This window comes from Phyllobates terribilis, unplaced genomic scaffold (genome assembly GCF_046119375.1).
Source record: "Phyllobates terribilis strain yellow unplaced genomic scaffold, ASM4611937v1 Scaffold_11__3_contigs__length_659146591, whole genome shotgun sequence".
Classification (NCBI taxonomy): domain Eukaryota; kingdom Metazoa; phylum Chordata; class Amphibia; order Anura; family Dendrobatidae; genus Phyllobates; species Phyllobates terribilis.
The window spans coordinates 438448726-438469353 of NW_027362771.1; the positions used below are offsets into that span (position 1 = coordinate 438448726).

The 20628-nt window shown below is 42.9% G+C and overlaps 1 protein-coding gene across 1 annotated transcript; it reads right to left on the minus strand.

Moving 5' to 3' along the window:
• Positions 1 to 627: 627 nt before the first annotated feature.
• LOC141166508 (ras-related and estrogen-regulated growth inhibitor-like protein) lies at positions 628 to 19833 on the minus strand. The gene is made up of 4 exons (XM_073653250.1): positions 19561 to 19833; positions 17537 to 17590; positions 16414 to 16490; positions 628 to 3210 (listed from the first exon to the last, which is right to left on the minus strand). The coding sequence occupies exons 1-4, from the start codon at positions 19823 to 19825 to the stop codon at positions 2782 to 2784; spliced, it is 825 nt and encodes a 274-aa protein (XP_073509351.1). The 5' UTR covers positions 19826 to 19833; the 3' UTR covers positions 628 to 2781.
• Between the last annotated feature and the right edge of the window lie 795 nt (positions 19834 to 20628).

A 20628-nucleotide genomic window follows, 5' to 3' on the forward strand; every position in this document is an offset into this window, starting at 1 on the left:
CTATCAGTGTAACAAGAAGGTGGACATATTAATTATATAATAATTACCTCCCTAGACATAACAAGTGTGATTTGCTAATTGAAAGGTATTTATTCAGAATAATAATAAATAATTTTTATAGCGCCAACATATTCCACAGCACTTTACAATTTGGGGGAGGGGGGGGCGCTTGTTCAGACAAAAATACATTACCAAATAAGCATAACTCAGATATTAAAAGGAGTGAGGGCCCTGCTAGCAAGCTTATAGTCTATGATTCATAATTACTTTTTTTATTCCCAGTGAACCCCTTTAATCCAGCCCAGCTCTGTATTTCCTGTATGTTAAATCCACATGAGCTGACATTTCTAGCCCTGCTTCTCTCGCACAGTGATTCCACCTGGTCCAGTCAATGACATTGATCCAAGCCCACCATGACCAGTGAAGGCTACTACAACATGACACTGGCTCCGTGTCTGAGGACCATCCCTAGCCATTCGGTGCTGCAGCCAATAAAGGACCGTCTGTCTGTGACCATCTGCTGGAGCCACAGGTAAGCTCCTAAGAGTCATATCCTCTAAAAAATGATATTACGAGACACATGAAAATGACATTCATACTTACATATGTTAAGAGTGTTTTATTTGTATATTGAATATATTATGCACACTGTTTTAAATATTTTCTTTGCTATGTACATATACATGTCTTTGACCAGTTTACACATATGAAGGTTCATATACAATAAAAAGACACAGCTCTATACAAATTATATATGTACATACTATATACTACACTTACAGAAACTCTTGGATACATTTATAAAGCAAAACATGACAGATTGTCAAACATTGTAACACAGACAAAGTCACTTGTTCCAGGGGAGTTAAAAACGGATCTATATGAATCAAAGGTACACATTAAAATTCACTGCTTGTAATTGGGATTCTCTAGGCCGGTATGCATCAAAATATTTTTTTTTTCTTAAATGTTATAAGAAAGTTAAGCCTGATTAGCTTTCTTATACATTATGACATTTTTTCCCTTCTATGGGAGGTGTACTTTTGGGGGGAAAACTCCCAACATATACCTCAAAGCATGTGAACAGACCTTTACCATGAATAGACCCCTGGAATTTGCAATCAATGGTGCTTTTACCAGGAATGGTAGACACATTAATGGACAAAGGAAGACATACTATTAAATACAGAAATACAATTCAGACTGTACTACATGCATAGTGATCACAACCTATTAAAGGGGATCTTTTTAAGGGCTTCACTGTACAAAATAAATAAACTAATAGCAATTTTAATGGTTTGGATCATTATGGAAAACACTATTATCTAAAAAAAATACTAAACATAATTGGCATCAATTGGAAAGTATTTTCTGCACTTATGAACTTATTTTTTTTTTGTATCACATGTAAGTCACTTGTATAATACCTCTGTATTATTGCCCTTCAGAGAAACCTTCAGATCTAAAATTAGCAAAAAGATGGCAGACACAGGGCTTTCCTTAGGCTTCCAGCTGTTTGGAGGCACCCGTTAGATCATGCTATCGGAGCGCGGGGGTTAGATATGATTATAAGGTAGGTAGTTGCCTCCCTTTGTCTAACTGCCTAGATCTCATGGTATTCATTTACCATGGTATATAAAGGGGTTGAAAGGCCTGTGAGTTTCAACCGATCCTGGTCATTGCAGCATAGTGTTCGCTTTAATAAAAACGAATGGCTGCTGTGTAAGGAAGTGGCCCACTCCACACAATACCTCGTGCCACAAATAATGTTGTTACTTGAAGCTAGTGGGGCAAAATATTCAACAGCCTCCCCCCCTTCCCAATTATCACAGGTCTTTAATAGTACAGGTCTTCTAATATGGGCCAAAGGGACCTTTTTTCCCCCCTTATGTTCCATGGCTCCTGACCACAGAAGTAAATGAAAGGTGGATTGGGCCAAAAGGTTACTAACAAAATTATTTCCCTTAAATATGAAGTTTGATCATTACTGAATCTAACAGTCAAGTGTATAACTGGCCTAAAACGCCACTTGCACATAAGACTGGTGATCCTGCCAATTTACAAATAAACTTGTGTCCATAAGCTTTTTATTCCCAGTCTGGGGAATGAACTAGTTCACTTTATGATTTAACCGCAAAGTAGAGAGACGTCTGTTTATTGTGATTTCTGCAATTAGCCATGAGGTGCCTCTGTATTGTCACAGCATGGAATGTCTGCAGCACACATTCCTTTACCCTCATAAAGGAGCATTCCTCTCCGTGCATACAAGGGACATCGCCGAGAACACACAGAGCTCAGAAATAAGGCACAAATGGGAATATGTGCATCACTGTACCAAACAGGAGCCACTCGCTTATTATATTCATGGACCCTTCACTGTGTATGGAAATCTACGGAAAAATGGAGCCAAGATACATGACTGAAAACAAAACAGCGCAGGCAGCAGCAAGCGCCAACAGGCCTGATAGAAGATCTTACGCAGATGAAAGATGAGGACTCTTTTGATCCTCCTAATTTGTGGTAAATCTCATCAGACTGATGTTTCCACTGCTTTGCAGCAATCTGTGGTTATTTCTAACATCTCCACAGATTGTTCCACATTTCAGTGACAACTTTAGAAGCTGTCAAGTAAACCATTTAACCAAATGAAAAAAAGCAATGATAAACATCACAGAACGGCAGTTCTAGATAAACTGTAGTCTGCGAGGCAAAAAACTCCACAGCAAAGACAAAAATGAAGTGGGTTCAAGTTCTCCAAGTGTTGGCAGCTTATCTGAGGAATTACAGAGAGTCCGTTCTTCTCCTGGCAAACACTGCTGACATACTCTTTACAATGCCTCGTATTCCTGTCCCCTTCTTTGTAACCAACTTGGATTCCTTGATTTTGTCTACTAGTCCATGAAATACCATCAGGACACCATGATAGGCCTCTGCCGCTGAAACCTCATAGAAGTCACAGTCCATGGATAGAGCCAAGAGCCTTCCTTCTTCACTAGACACTGTTCGTAGATGATGGAGATCACGTTTGTTGCCCACAATGACTATTGGCAGTTTCTCTGGGCCTAAGCAGTCTTTGGAAGCTTTGATGAGCTCGATTGTCTGGTTTATTACGTTAAAACTTGCTCTATCACAAATGCTGTAGACAAGGACAAAACCATCTGCCCATTGAATACGTTTCTCCTCCTCAGCACAGCTTTCTTCCGTAGGCTCCTGTGGGGAAATAAGTAAATGCCATCATTAGTAAAGACCAGAGACCTAATTACTTTCACTGAGCAGATATCCAGAGTTTGGAATTAAGGATCGGAAACCTATCAACAAACATCCAATAATCAAGTAAATCGGCAACCCATGTTCATGTGGCAGGTCCGCCAATTAATAATCTCAATGCTGGTCACCTAATATTAACAGGGCAACCACTGAGTATATCATTTTGAATAAAAATCAATGGGTGTGATTGGTTCTTGTTCAGGACCACCCTTTCTAGCAGCTCTCTGAAGGGGTTCTACTCTACTGCAAGCCTGTGCAATTAACTCCATATTCCATTATATTACCTCCTTTATTCCTATATTAAAAATTTATCCCAGAAGGAGGTAAAATGGATTTCCCCCCCCCCCCCCAAAAAAAATTGAGGCTGGATAAACTTAATACAACATGTATCTTGTGAGCACTCAATGCAAGTCAGATTTCAGATTCATTAAAAGGGTTTTTTGGGGGGGGTCGACAAAAACTAGGCTAAATGGCATAAAATAACAAAAGAGCCATTAATTACCAGATGAATCCCATGACGCCTTAGTGTTCCCTGCTGGTCTGTGTTGACCACTTCAGCTTATTACGGACCTCAACATAATGCCAAGGAAGACAGCAGAGTCCAGTGAGGCCAGTGACTGACTGAGGCACTTATATGGGGATGGCACATGAATGCCACAGGAAAGTAAACAAAGACCAGGAGGAAACAGAGCAGCAGTGTCATCTACTGCTTTTAGGGAACACGTTGAATATTTGCAGCAGATTTTTTTGCACCAGAGTATTGGCAGGATAAACGTAGAAAATGAGCGTGTTTTTTTTATGCGTTTTTTTCCCCCATTCCTTTGACTACAAAAACGCTGTAAGAGTTCACATACTGCAAATCTGAAAAACGCTTTGATGGTTCATATCTGAAAGGAAAAAATAAGCTGCAATTGCATGAGATTTTAGAAATGTCATTCACTTTGCTGGTACTGTAAAGTACAGCATTTTTTACCCTTGAAAAAAATCCTGAAAAAAAACCATGTGAACAAGCCCTTTGTCTAATTTTGTTGGTCTCAGGAAATCCATTAAAATAAAAGCCAAATCTTATGATGAGTTGAGCCTAACCCAAATGGTAATTGTATATTTATGCCCAAATGGTAGCCTGCTACACTACTATTAGATATTTTACAATTTAATGTCAGGACGGTAGGCATGTAGATTGTGAGGAAATATAGGACAGCAATAGAGACCAGTAGTAACGTTTTCGGCTACACCCCAGGCATGCATTACTATTTTTTTTAATATCAGCTGTAATAACTAACTGAAGTCTTATTGAGGAAACCGAGCAAATCAGGTTTTTACATTTCAAGGAAGCTGATTTGGGCCATCCTTTCAGGATAAATACTCAATGCAGGAGATTAACCAAGACTGGCATAGTGCACAATCACGCTACACCAATCTTGCTAAAATAGAAGGTGCCGCAATCATTAAGAGGAGCACGGCACTTAATGAATTCAGTGCCTCTTGTAATTGGAGTATGCCTCAGTGTGATGTGCTGGAAATGCTACTCCAGTCAATGACTGGAGTAGAATTTCTGGAGCACAAAGTATCAGGATTTTGTAATGAATCTGACCGGCGGGTGTGGCCATGCCCTGTGCCATCCAAGCACTGCCCATTTTGGTGGAGACGAGTCAAACTGGCGAAAAAAGGGCAAAAGTTGCAAAACTTTCACGCAACTCCCCATTGAGCAAAAAAATCGTGACTTTTCAAAGCTTTTGCACAAGTTTCCTGGCGTAAAAACATTGATGAATCGGTCTGAATATTTCTAAAAATTGTTTGCTATTGCATCTACACTAATGCTCATTTAATTCCAGATGAGTGGGACATTGAAGGCCTACCTACACAATAGATTAAAATTGGCTAAGTGTAAAATGTGCATGGGGGCTTCCCAACTCTCTAGATAGATGATGGTGAAGGAAACAAGTGTTGGGCAGTGTGAATTTTAACGCCCAACACATTTGTTATTCAGAGTTGCCTGGTAGCGGCTTTTTTTCGCTCTCCCCTTTGAACACACATGAGCGTTTGGCCAAGCCAATAGTTCCTTTGTATGGCAAAGTCGATCATTCGTTCAACAGCTAATTGAAAAGACTCAAATCCCCCATAGATATGAGATGGCAAAGAGGCCCGAATTAGTATTATGCCTGGGGAATTATTTGAATAATATCTAGTGGTTCACATTATGGCTGAACAAATTTACTGACTTTACTACAGAGCAAAATTTGCCAGGTGGGATTTTAATTTTGTTGTTTATTTTAAAAGAACACACTAATAAAAGTGACGTTTTAGGTACATTCCACTCTTAATTCGGAGAACATAACCTGGTACATTCCTCAATCATTGATCAAACTGGAAAATATGTGAAACCAGTTTGTGAAATGTCATAAACAAGCAAGTTGTGAGTACCCCAGCAGGTGGTAGTAATTCTCCTTATCTCACTTGACATTCTACACATGATCATACGCTGGTACAGGAGGTTCAGAGCTATACTTGTTATGCTCTTCAGATGCCGGTTCTGTCTTTTCAGATCTTCAACCAATCAATATTGTTATTGAGGATCTGGACAGCGGGTTATGGAAAGTCACTGGTATTTTCTCGGCTACTTTTAGTTACATATTAAAGGTTTAAAAGAGTAACTTATTAAAAAGACATTGTGCCCGTGCCATGTAACAATTTCTTTTACCATTTTATTCCTCTACAGGCTGAATGTGTCGGTCACCATTCCCGTTACAAGCAGGACAATACCCAATACAAACCCTGCATATTTCCACCACTAAGCTATAAAAGATGACAACCATGCAGTGTTGCAAGAATTCTCATAATTTATGCCATTACCTGGCATGAGGTGTCAATGTACAAGGAATCAAGGGAGTAACTATCGTGGTCAGAGGGTGTCACCGAGACCAGGCCCATGAAGGAGGGGGGCCCGCCGACGCCAGTTCCACCTGGATGTGCATCCTCGGACGCACATTCAGTTGAAATGTATTGTGGCGCAGAGACCCCTCGCGGCGTGGGAGCGGAGAAAGGCGAATAGAATCGTTTGTTTCTTTTTAAAATGTGCTGGAGAAGAATAGAAAGGGACAATATACCAGGATGGGGCACAGGATAGGGGAGGTTATTACAAGAAGGAGCTAGGACACGGGAGATCACTACATGGGGGGCGAACACGCAAGTCTTTATAGGATCTAGAACGCTACACGGGCCCATACATCTGACCAACATGTAGGGGGGGGGGCCAGATCCAAATTTTGCACTGGGGCCCATTGGACTCTAATTATGGCACTGCAAAGAATGTCAAAATTTTAGCCTCTTCCCTACTTGTAGGGTCAGCAGAATACAGACTGTTTATGGCAGTCTGTACCCGAGCAATGCAATGCCTGTGAGCACATCAGCCATAAACAATGCCTGTATTCTGAGGATTTTAGGGAGGTGAATAAAACAAAATTCTGAAATTCCATGCAATCCAGAAGGGATAACACAATGGAGGAGATGAGCTCTGCAGCGCTATTATAGGAACACTCCTGTTTTCAAAGTGGCCAGTTCCAATAATAACAATATACATAAAGAATATTAATGAAATGGAGGCCATTGTCTATCAGAAAAGGGCAAGAATTCCTCAGGAAAGCTGCTATAAGCTGTTGTCTCACTATGCATCACACTTACATCAGGTCATAACAGCCAAAGGTGCTCTACCAAGTACTAAAGACGCTTGTCATGAAGGGGGTGAATAATTTGGAGACTGCAGGATCAAAAAAAGTAGTATTTTTTTGTAGAACCCACTTGTTATATTGGTTGTGTTGAACTATTTAAATTATTCTTGTTTAAATTGGCTTATTGCAAACAGCAGAAAGTTTGCAAATTTTGATAATTTACTACTTGAGGACTAAGTGCGTCTGCAATCATTTTAATATATGGATTAAAGGTTATGTTTTAAATTTACCTCGCTCCGTTTGATGGATGCTAATTTGCAATGGGGTTTGAATAATTTGATTGCAACAGTATACAAATGAACTTTTACTTCGCTTTTAGTAAATAGTGCTATAATTTCTTGATTTACTAAATAGTGCTAGGACCTTGATTAGCTATAACATTAAAACCATCTACCGAATATTGTGTAGGGCCATCTAGAGCCACAAAACCAGCTTATCAAGAGACATGCAGCACTGGGACATTAGTAGAAGAACCTTTAGATTGCCAGGCTAACTTTCTAAGTTGCCAGGTGAAAACTCATGTCTTGGATTTGTTTTTCTAGCACATCTCACAGTTGATTGATGGAGTTAAGATCTGGGAAATTTGGAGGCAACACTTTTGAACTTTTTTTTTTTTTCTTCAACCGTTGCGCAACAATTTTTGCAGCGTGGCTGGATAAACAATACTGCTAAAAGATTCCACTTCTATGAAGTGATGTACTTGGTTTGTACAATGTTTAGATATGTGGAATACGTATGTCAAAGAGATATCCACATAAATGCCATGACTCTAGGTTTCCCAGCAGAGCGTCACTCTTCCTCCACCAATTTGTCTTCTTCCCATACTGGTGCCATCTCTTCCTATAAAAATGATATTCTGATGCTTGGCAGTGGACGGAGGTCAACATGGGTTTTTTAAGTGGTCTGAACTAAGAAGCCCCCTACACATCAAGCTTTAATGCCCTGTGTGCTCTGACCCATTTATATTTAGCAAACATTAACATTTTCACAAATTTGTGCTCCAATAGTCCTTCTATGGGATCGGACCAGACAGACTGACCTCGTCCATCGCTACATGCATGAAAAACCCCTAGTATCTATGACCCCATTGCCGGTTCACTGGATGTCCTTTTCTTGATATCTAGAGCCGCTGAAGACCCCACAAGTACTTGGTAGATACCTTGATCCAGTCGTGCAGCCATCACAATTTGGTCCTGGTCACTCAGCACCCAAATCCTAACACAGGCACATTTTTCCAACACATCAACTTGTAGAACCGATTGTTTACTTGCTCTTAATATATATTCTATGCCCTAAAGGCAAATTCACAGTATAGCAGCCATATTTTCAAGTTCATAATATGGCTGCAAGTCAAGGACAAACTCAAACAAGCCTATGAAGATGTTAATTTTGGTCAAGCTGTGACTGCTGTAGCCTGAATACAGGTAAGAAATTACGGCCAGTATTCTGTAGCGTGAACTAGTCCTAAGAGCTACCATTGTACTGATATAATCAGTGTTATTTAGGCTTTATTTATACATCAGTATTTCTCATCTGTATTTTTATGACAAAACCAGGAATATCTCCAAAACACACAACAGGCGTCAATCTTTCAATTATTGTTTTTCTCTGTAAGGCCCACTCCTAGTTTTGACACTGATGCAAAATACAGACGTGTGAATGAGCCCTTACTTCACCTGCCAGCGGTTTTAATGTTAAAGGCAGATCAGTGTTTGCTTATAAAAAAAAATATTGATACCTCATCACACCTTAGGCCTCATTAACCACTTCGCGCCAGAGCCTGTTTTTGCCTTCGTGACCGGGCCAATTTTTTCAATTCTGACCACTGTCACTTTATGAGGTAATTACTCTGGAACGCTTCAACGGATCCCCCTGATTCTGAGATTGTTTTTTTTGTGACATATTGTACTTCATGATAGTGGTAAAATTTCTTTGATATCACTTGCGTTTGATTGTGAAAAAATCGGAAATTTGGTGAAAATTTTGAAAATTTTGCAATTTTCAAACTTTGAATTTTCATGCCCTTTAATCAGAGAGATATGTCACACAAAATAGTTAATAAATAACATTGCCCACATGTCTACTTCACATCAGCACAATTTTGGAACCAAAATTTTTTTTTGTTAGGAAGCTATAAGGGTTAAAAGTTGACCAGCGATTTCTCATTTTTACAACAAAATTTACAAAAACATTTTTTTTAGGGACCACATCTTATTTGAAGTGACTTTGAGGAGCCTTTATGACAGAAAATACCCAAAAGTGATACCATTCTAAAAACTGCACCCCTCAAGGTGCTCAAAACCACATTCAAGAAGTTTATTAACCCTTCAGGTGCTTCACAGGAATTTTTGGAATGTGGAAGAAAACAATGAACATTTAACTTTTTTTCACAAAACTGCTACTTTAGCCTCAAATTTTTAATTTTCACAAGGGCAGCCAGAAAAAATGGACCCCAAAATGTGTTGTGCAATTTCTCCTGAGCACGCTGATACCCCATATGTGGTGCAAAGCCACTGTTTGGGCGCACGGCATGGCTTGGAAGGTAAGGAGCGCCATTTGACTTTTGGAATGGAAATTTGACTGGAATGGATAGCGGACGCCATGTTGCATTTGGAGAGCCCCTGAGGTGCCTAAACAGAGGAAACCCCCAACAAGTGACCCCATTTTGGAAACTAGACCCCTCAAGGAACTTATCTAGATGTGTGGTGAGCACCTTGAACCCCCAGGGGCTTCACAGAATTTTATAATGTTGAAGTGTGAAAATAAAAAAAACACATTTTTAACACAAAACTGCTACTTTAGCCTCAAATTTTTAATTTTCACAAGGGCAGCCAGAAAAAATGGACCCCAAAATGTGTTGTGCAATTTCTCCTGAGCACGCTGATACCCCATATGTGGTGCAAAGCCACTGTTTGGGCGCACGGCATGGCTTGGAAGGTAAGGATCGCCATTTGACTTTTGGAATGGAAATTTGACTGGAATGGATAGCGGACGCCATGTTGCATTTGGAGAGCCCCTGAGGTGCCTATACAGAGGTGACCGAATTTTACAATCTACTCCTCTGTATAAATTAATCTAGTGGTGGGAAAATAAGTAGATAGGTAAATGGTCACTAAACCCATAGATGAATTCCCACAGAGGTGTCATTTCTATAATGGGGTCACTTCAGGGGGGATTATGCTGTTCTGGCACTTTTCAGAGTACCAGAGCTAAAGAATCCCCCCTGAAGTGACCCCATTTTGGAAATGAAACCCCTCTGGGAATTCATCTATGGGTTTAGTGACCATTTTAACTCAATGGATGATTTCCAGAAACAAGCACGCAATGGAAGGTTTAGATTCCGGAGAACCCCCCCTGGAAATTAAGTGAGCTCTACTCGAATGTGTCATTCACTAAATGAACCAAATGTTTGAATGACAAATTGGGATACATTTTTACAGTTTAAAAACGTGGTTCTGTGTGGAAGATTTTAAAGCAGTCAGTGACGCATAAGGCTGGCAATGATGGGCATTGTGGGCAATAGTAGCGGGTATCACGCCTCATTCCTCTCTTAGTACATACACGACATCTTTTCTGGGGGTTCCTTCTTATTTCCGTTGCTGGAATAAGTGCAATAAAATGTCGCTCAGTGAGTCTTTTCACATCCTCAGATTCTAATGGATGAGCGGGGCTAACACTTTGAAAGACAAGATTTTCAATTACCTTTTCTTGATAATCAAGAAAAGGATCTGAATTTCCTGCTTTTTTGTACAACACAAAAGAATTGTATGTGGCCACCTGAAACAAATAAATAACCAACTTTTTATACCAGGTATAGGACTTTCTTGATACCTGGTATGGCTGTAGAACCTGGTCTGCAAGGTCCACACCTCCCATGTGTTTGTTGTAGTCAATGACTGACACAGGTTTTTGCTTCGGAGTGGTGGATCCTAGTTCTACAGTGGCCCTTGTGGCATCTGTGTGGATCGAGCTGAGGACAAAAATATCCCTCTTATCCCTATATTTCAGGGCAAGCAGCTCTCCGTTGCGTACAGCCCCTGACTGCCCCTTTTGAAACTTTTGGTTGACCAATGGTTGTGGAAACCCCTGACGGTTTTTACGGATGGTCCCACAAGCCCCGATGTTGTGTTCAACCAGACTTTGAAATAGGGGTATGCTGGTGTAATAATTGTCCACATATAGATTGTAGCCTTTTTGAAAAAATGGACTTATCAGCTCCCAAACAATTTTTCCAGATGTCCCCAGATAAGTAGGGCATCCTGGTGGGTTTAGTTGGCTATCTTTCCCCTCATATATGCGAAAAGCGGATGTGTATCCGGTTGAACTTTCGCACATTTTATAGAGCTTTATTCCAAACCTTGCCCTTTTAGATGGGATAAATTGCTTGAGGTGCAGTCTTCCTTTGAATTTTACAAGGGACTCGTCTATAGAAATATTTTGTGTTGGGGTGTAGAGGCTTAAGAATTTTTCTGACAAATTTTCAATGATGGGTCTAATTTTATATAACCTGTCATGTTCTGGGGCATTTCTGGGCAGGCATTGACTATTGTCGTTAAAATGCCAAAACCGCATGAGCATTTCATAACGGGTCCTAGGCAGAATGACTGAAAACATAGGGGTGGCTTGAACAGGGTGGTTGGACCAGTAGGATCGAATGCTCGGTTTTTTAACAAGCCCCATGGCAAATGTAAGTCCTAAAAATTTTTTTATTTCCGGGACATTAGTTGGTGTCCATAAATTTGCCCTAGCATAGTAAGATCGGGGATTCTGGCTTATGAATTGGGACGCGTATAAATTTGTTTGCACGACAATATGCTCTAGCAAGCTGTCTGTAAAAAACAAATTAAAAAAATGAATTGGTCCAAAATCTTCCACCTCCACATTTATACCAGGAATGGCGTTGAAATCAGGGCTGAATGGAGCAGCCGAATCTGAAGCCTCCCATCTGGGAAATGCTAGATCATGTGGCAACGCCCCTTGTACACTGGCGTGCGCCAATTCACTAGTAGCAGGGACAGCGCTTGTACTGGGCAGTGTTCCCTGATTTGGAGACGTTTCTCCAGTAGCGCTATTTGCCCCTATTGCTGTACTGGTCCTTGGGCTTGAGGATGGAACAGAATCACTGCTCATTTCTGGGCTCTCAGTGTCGCCGCTACTAAAGCCCTCAAAATCCATATCTCCATCTGAGATTGCACTGTCATCACTATCAGAACACAGCAGGGCATACGCCTCCTCTGCGGTATAAGTCTGACGGGCCATTTTATTTTTATATTTTTTGACTGGACTGAACGGACCAGACTGAAAGGACGGGACCGGACTGGACTGACCGGACTGACTGACTGACAGATCTGACAGATCTGACAGGACTGACAGATCTGACAGGACTGACAGGACTGACAGGACTGACAGGACTGACAGGACTGACAGGACTGACAGGACTGACAGATCTGACAGATCTGACAGGACTGACTGACTGACAGGACTGACTGACAGATCTGACAGGACTGACAGGACTGACAGATCTGACAGGACTGACAGGACTGACAGATCTGACAGATCTGACAGGACTGACAGGACTGACAGGACTGACAGGACTGACAGGACTGACAGGACTGACAGGACTGACAGGACTGACAGGACTGACAGGACTGACAGGACTGACAGGACTGACAGAGCTGACAGAGCTGACAGAGCTGACAGAGCTGACAGATCTGACAGGACTGACAGGACTGACTGACTGACAGATCTGACAGGACTGACTGACTGATCTGAAAGGACTGACTGACTGATCTGACAGATCTGACCAGACTGACAGATCTGACAGATCTGACAGGACTGACAGGACTGACAGGACTGACAGGACTGACAGGACTGACAGGACTGACAGGACTGACAGGACTGACAGGACTGACAGATCTGACAGGACTGACAGGACTGACAGATCTGACAGGACTGACAGGACTGACAGGACTGACAGGACTGACTGATCTGACAGGACGGACTGACTGATCTGACAGGACGGACTGACTGATCTGACAGGACTGACTGACTGATCTGACAGGACTGACTGATCTGACAGGACTGACTGATCTGACAGGACTGACTGACTGACAGGACTGACTGACTGATCTGACAGGACTGACTGACTGACTGATCTGACAGGACTGACTGACTGACTGATCTGACAGGACTGACTGACTGACTGATCTGACAGGACTGACTGACTGATCTGACAGGACTGACTGACTGACTGACTGACTGACAGGACTGACAGGACTGACAGGACTGACAGGACTGACAGGACTGACAGGACTGATCTGACAGGACTGACTGATCTGACAGATCTGACTGGACTGATCTGACAGGACTGACTGATCTGACAGACTCACTAACCCTAACTCTTACTTTCTTTTTTATTTTTTATTTTTTTTACTTTCACAGTGGCAAGGCTGACAGCTCTTGTCACACTGTTTCTCCTCTGCTCTCTCACTGAGATCGGAGGAGAAACTGCATTTATCAGGCAGATCGCCCGGGAAAGTTTGTTGCTAAAACAAACTTCCCTGGTGATCTCTCTGATTGGCTGGTGTGACGCTGACATAATCGAGACCTGAGCCAATCAGGTCTCGATGATGTCAGAGGTCACAGCACCGGGATCCCCGCCGCTGACAGGTATGTGACGGGTCCCGATCGCCGACCACCGGCTGTCCCTATCTTTTAAATGCCGCGATCGCTATGGATCGCGGCATCTAGAAGATAGGAACAGGTTAACATCATGGGGACCTGATCCCATCAGGTCCCCATGATGCCACATGTCAGAGCTATCGCTCTGAACCGGTACCGCAGCGCTAGCAGGACCCTGGGGGTCCTGAGCGCTGCGGGACCACCCACCGTTTTTAAACGTCGGCGCTGCACAGAGCCCAGGCAGCGCCGACGTTTATGTACAGTGGGCGGTCCTGAACCGGTTAAGATGTCCATGTTGCATGTACGTGTTGTATTCGTTTCTTTTTTCACAGATACAACATATACCCATTATAATCTATGGTGCTGTTCACATGTCCGCTTTTACAGACAGCACGGAGGACAATGGCCAATACAAGTCTATGGATCTGTGAAAAACACATACAGAATCAGTGTACAGTCCATGGGCCGTCTGTTTTTAACATTGCAAAATATAGGAGAAGCTTTGCAATTTATTTATTTATATATTTATCCGTGAAATACACTGATGACACACTGATGGTAAAAACAGACACACAGACCAAACACTGATGTACAACACGGATGACAGGGCCGGCGTCAGCACCCGGCGCACCCGGGCAAATGCCGGGGCCCTGAGCAGGCAGAGGGGCCCACTGGCGGTCGCGCACCCCGCTGGGCTATGGGCGGAGGAGAACGGTGTCAGCGCCCGCCCTTCTCCGCCGCTTGCTCAGGGCCCCGGCAGCTGGATACTTACCTCTCCCCATGCCTCCGCAGATCAGCTGTCTTCCTGCTCTGCGCTCCCTGTGACGTCTCAGGTCAGAGGGCGCGGTGACGTCTTTACACCGCGCCCTCCGCTGAGCCATCACAGGGATAGCTGAGCGGGAAGACGCAGACAACGCTGGAGTTCGGACCCGAGCAGCGGGCAGCAGGTGAGGAGAAGGGAGGTGAGTATTTGATTTTTTTTTTTTTTTAAATGTATGGAGGCATGGGGCAGTATAAAGAGAAGTGGGGGGGGGGCATCCTCCATGGGGCATTATAAGGTGGGGAACAGCCTGCATAGTGCATTATGTGGGGGGGTAACAGCCTGCATAGTGCATTATGTGGGGGGTAACAGCCTGCATAGTGCATTATGTGGGGGGTAACAGCCTGCATAGTGCATTATGTGGGGGGTAACAGCCTGCATAGTGCATTATGTGGGGGGTAACAGCCTGCATAGTGCATTATGTGGGGGGTAACAGCCTGCATAGTGCATTATGTGGGGGGTAACAGCCTGCATAGTGCATTATGTGGGGGGTAACAGCCTGCATAGTGCATTATGTGGGGGGTAACAGCCTGCATAGTGCATTATGTGGGGGGTAACAGCCTGCATAGTGCATTATGTGGGGGGTAACAGCCTGCATAGTGCATTATGTGGGGGGTAACAGCCTGCATGGAGCATTAAAAGGGGGGGGGGCTGTATGGGGCATTATGTGGGGGGTAACAGCCTGTATGGGGCATTATGTGGGGGGTAACAGCCTGCATGGAGCATTATAAGGGGGGGACAGCCTGTATGGGGCATTATGTGGGGGGTAACAGCCTGCATGCAGCATTATAGGGGGACCGGTATCCTGTATGGAGCGTTATAGGGAGACCATTATCCTGTATGGAGCGTTATATGGGGGCCAGTATCCTGTATGGAGCTTTATAAGGGGACCAGTATCCTGTATGGAGCCTTATATGGGGGCCAGTATTCCGTATGGAGCCTTATATGGGGGCCAGTATTCCGTATGGAGCCTTATATGGGGGCCAGTATTCCGTATGGAGCCTTATATGGGGGCCAGTATTCCGTATGGAGCCTTATATGGGGGCCAGTATTCCGTATGGAGCCTTATATGGGGGCCACTATTCCGTATGGAGCCTTATATGGGGGCCACTATTCCGTATGGAGCCTTATATGGGGGCCAGTATTCCGTATGGAGCCTTATATGGGGGCCAGTATTCCGTATGGAGCCTTATATGGGGGCCAGTATTCCGTATGGAGCCTTATATGGGGGCCAGTATTCCGTATGGAGCCTTATATGGGGGCCAGTATTCCGTATGGAGCCTTATATGGGGGCCAGTATTCCGTATGGAGCCTTATATGGGGGCCAGTATTCCGTATGGAGCCTTATATGGGGGCCAGTATTCCGTATGGAGCCTTATATGGGGGCCAGTATTCCGTATGGAGCCTTATATGGGGGCCAGTATTCCGTATGGAGCCTTATATGGGGGCCAGTATTCCGTATGGAGCCTTATATGGGGGCCAGTATTCCGCATGGAGCCTTATATGGGGGCCAGTATTCCGTATGGGGCCTTATATGGGGGCCAGTATTCCGTATGGAGCCTTATATGGGGGCCAGTATTCCGTATGGAGCGATTCACCGGTTTCTGAGCTATTGTGGAATTTACAATAGATACCACTCATGTAATGTAAGAAGTGAAATCTTTGCATTGTACTATATATATCTCTGCGGTATCTGTGCATCATGAATCATGGTATGTGTTAAAGGGGCCCACTGAGACTCTTTCGCCCGGGGCCCAGAAAAACCTGGAGCCGGCCCTGACGGATGACACTGGTACCTTTTTTTCATGTACTTGTTTAAACACGGATATGTGAATGAGGCCTTATACAAATAAATGGTAATGTTTTCTGGAAAACTACATAGAGAGGTAATGGCTAGGAGAAATACAAGTAACTCACCTTGGAATATGGAAAATCCCAAATATTAAAGACGACTTCCTTTCCATCCACCAAAACATTGTGGCTGTATATAGATTCTACAATGAAATCACAGGCACAGTCAGAACAGGATTAATACTGGAGGACTGGCGCAGTGGAGTGCAGGAAAACCAGTTTGCGTGTTCAGGACTTGAATACATCAATATCCACATCTGCTTCTGGTCACCTTAATACTGCGCCTTCATTTCATTACATCTATATGTAGGATTGTACAGAAAGCCTCAGACAAATTATGTTATCCTACAGTTTCTAAGTTAATTAGGCAGCTTCTTTATTTTACATGAATGGCACCATCTAAAAATAGGTTTATTATGACGTTAGGATCAAACAGGAGGATGACAAGTACAATGCACTTTGCAGTAATATGACATTAGTGATGTTTCCCAGGCAGTAGGATTATGGAAATTGGAATATATGGCCCACAACAGTATCTACAATGGTTCTTTACTATACTATGCATAGTGTATTTTACACTGGAAACTGCTATACTGTACATGCACACTGTAGTAGACACACATATATGCTGTATGGTTATGTATCTGTAGATGTTCCTGAAACAGGCCTGGGTACAGGGGAAATATGACAGAATGCAATCAGTCTAGGGCAAAGTATATAAAAGATATTATTGCTATATATTTTACATTAAGATGAATGTTTTATTATAGGTCTTAAAACTTCCTTTAGCACTTGCCCTTTAACCGGATTGCTCACCACTAAAATGCAGTCCCCTCAGGCAATACATGGGTTTCACATTCTGCCTAAAATCATCATATTAAAACCTTGACCTTTTCATCATGGACCTTTAGGGGTTTTAAAATGGACTTGGATTTGCAGCTTTCTTTATTACCTTATTGCATTACATTATATAAGATCAGCAAATCCATCTACCAGATAGAGGGGTCTGCCAATCTGACATCTCATGGAAAGTTAATTTACAACATATTCACTTCATTAATCAAAAGATAAGCACAAGCATGGCAAGTAATGCAGACTGGCCTATCACAAGTTGGCAAGACTAGTGAACAAATTTGATTCAATATGGAAATATTAGATACGTCACATAAAATATAAAGTAAACATTTACCAAGATCACCATATTCTCCAATGAAACGTCTGGTGAGAAATCGGACTGTCAGTGCTGTTAAAGAAACAATATCTGATGTTACAATTAGCAGGAACCAACACTGACATCCTGTCCTGCTATACAATGTGACTAGTAACCCTGGTTCTGTTTGTGCCATCAGTGGTATATTGCACAGAGTCCATGTATTTTACCATAAACTGATGCATTATTTTTTTTCAAAGGGGCTTATGACTACTAGGTAAAACACATGTAAAGGATATTATTTAATTACTGTACAGGCATTATTTTTGTTTTTGCCATGCAGCAAACTCCTGGAGCGAGCCAGAGGCTACGGTCAGACGACCGTAGATTCTCTCATTAGGTGGATTATGCTAATGACAGTCTGATCAGAGTTTGATCCAAGTGTCAGCATAGTGTGATCGGCGTCTATCGCATGAGAGAATCGGTGCAAACTGCGAGAAGATGCAGAACAAATTTCTCCATTCTTTGAGTCCATGGAAATTGGACTGCACTCAGATGTCATCCGAGTGCAGTGCAATGTTTTCCACGCACCTACAGACTTGAAAGGGTGAGTGGCATCAGATTTCACAGTGAAATTGCAGCATGCTGTGATTTTTTTCACTGACAGATTCGGTCAGTGAAAAAAATCGTGCATCAGCACTGCCCCATTGACTAACACTGGTCTGAGTGCTATCTGATAAAAAAATAAATAAATAAAAAAAATTGGATAGCACTAGTCTGATGTATATGTTGGTGTTACCGAGCCCAGAATGAGACAATCCATCCTTAGTAAAGAATAATCACTGTTTTACCCTGTAATCAAGACATGGATCGGGCAATCTAATGAGTCATATAATATATTCACAATGAGATAAAATTAGCTACCATTGTATTCACTGTTCGTACATCACGTTGCAGGTCCAAAAAACACTATGCAGTTAAGAAATATTCACATCTTATAGTGATGGCATAATGATAGAATCTGAAGTCTACCCATCCTAAGAATAAAAGGGGATGCAGCACCAATTTCGCCCCACCTAAATGGAGCTTGACCGCTACAGTAGGTGGCTGGGACAGCACTGTTCAGAAAAAAACAACCTTCTTAACGGGGTGTCCCTTTTATCCACAGGATCAGAGTGGTCCCAGAATTTGGATATCAACCAACCGTACCCTAAATAATATGCCATCATTTAAAATATGGGAATAGTCATATAATATGCAACAATTGTTTAGCTTGACTCACATTTCTCAGTTTTGCAAAATAATTACTGCTTTGTCAGCCATTAGGGTTTATCAACCACTCTTACATGTTTGATTAAAAATAGGTGTTATTTTAGGACAACTTAGGCCAGGTTTCCAAATGTTAGTGCCATCCAAATGTTTTTTTTTGTTTCTTTTTAGCCACAACTGATGACAACTTTTGTCAAAACGACATCAGTTCTCATCTAGTATTTTCATAAATTTTTTATGGAAAATTAGTGAGCCGGATGAAATAACCCAAAATATAGCATTTTTTGTTCCGGCTCTTTTCAGAATCTGGTGCAATAAACGAATGCATCAGATAAGTATGAGAGATCCCATAGTAAACTAGGACATCCGTTCACACATCTGCTTCCCTGCGGCATTTCACTGACACACGGAAAAATACGTATGTCCAGATATATATGGATACCTGGCCTTAGAATCAGGGGCAGAAATAAAAGGGTCCATAGAGTATAAACCACCAGGGCCCCATTGCATCTATGTGATCACCTCTAATATTAATCACTTATGTAGAAATAACAGGAAAGTAACTTTTCACTGTTTACAAAATGATGGATAATAAAGAACCTGATGCCATATAAACTACATGGTAATGGAGGAGGGCGCCTATCAGGGGTAAAGCAGCAGATTTCTGCACAGAACTATGTAATCACACATCCTATGAGCCCTGTATAGACCTGAACTTCTCCATCTGTAGAACTCCCTGACGGCATGCTTGGAGTTGTAGTCCCACCACAGGTTGCTCATCACTGGTACCTCACCTGATTTTCCGACTCCGTCTGCACCAAGAACTAAGATATTTGCTTCCATCTTTAGCGCAGTGGGTCCGGTCATGTCTGCTGGGGGCACAGAGGGCTGATGTTCCGGGCTCAGGCTGACAGATCTCCGGAGAGGGATTTTTAGAACCATTTGCAGGTGAGCACTGCAGTGACTGGCGGCAGCGCCTCCCTCCCTCCGCCAGCGACCGCTCAGTGTGTGTGAGCCCCGCACCGAGCGCAGCGCAGGCATTTCAATGGACCCTACCATTCAGCACCAGACAGGGGGGTGCGGGAGGACTGCAGTGAGAATGCTGACGTCACACATGCTGAATCTTGTAAGGCAGTATAAGTCAGTATCTCTGAGTATAAAAATGTACGAAAACAGTCATTTTAGTTTATAGGAGAATATTACTTTTCGGTATTTTGGAATATCCCACTCTTTAGTATTCTGGCTGCTGGATCACAACTGTATGGATGTGAGGTAAAGCGCTGAGTGTGTGAGGTACAGAGCGGAGTATGTGAGGTACAGAGCAGAGTACGTGAGGTACAGAGCGAGTATGTGAGGTACAGTGCCGACCGAGTACGTGAGATACAGAGCTGAGTAGGTGAGGTACAGAGCTGAGTAGGTGAGGTACAGAGCGAGTAGGTGAGGTACAGAGCGAGTATATGAGGTACAGAGCGAGTATGTGAGGTACAGAGCCGACCGAGTACGTGAGATACAGAGCTGAGTAGGTGAGGTACAGAGCAGAGTACGTGAGGTCCAGAGCAGAGTACGTGAGGTACAGAGGGAGTATGTTAGGTACAGAGCGAGTATGTTAGGTACAGAGCGAGTATGTGAGGTACAGTGCAGAGTACGTGAGATACAGTGCCGAGTACGTGAGATACAGAGCGGGGTATGTGAGGTACAGAGCGAGTATGTGAGGTACAGAGCGAGTATGTGAGGTACAGAGCGAGTTGGGAGGTACAGAGCGAGTTGGGAGGTACAGAGCGAGTTGGGAGGTACAGAGCGAGTATGTGAGGAACAGAGCGGGGTACGTGAGGTACAGAGCCGAGTACGTGGGGTACAGAGCA

Excerpts from the sequence above, each read along its gene's own strand:
- LOC141166508 (XM_073653250.1), bottom strand. The coding sequence starts at position 19,825 with ATGGTAGGGTCCATTGAAATGCCTGCGCTGCGCTCGGTGCGGGGCTCA. Across the intron at positions 17,591-19,560 it reads AGACGGAGTCGGAAAATCAG|CACTGACAGTCCGATTTCTC; the intron begins GTGAGGTACCAG and ends TTTCTTTAACAG. Across the intron at positions 16,491-17,536 it reads TGGAGAATATGGTGATCTTG|AATCTATATACAGCCACAAT; the intron begins GTAAATGTTTAC and ends ATTTCATTGTAG.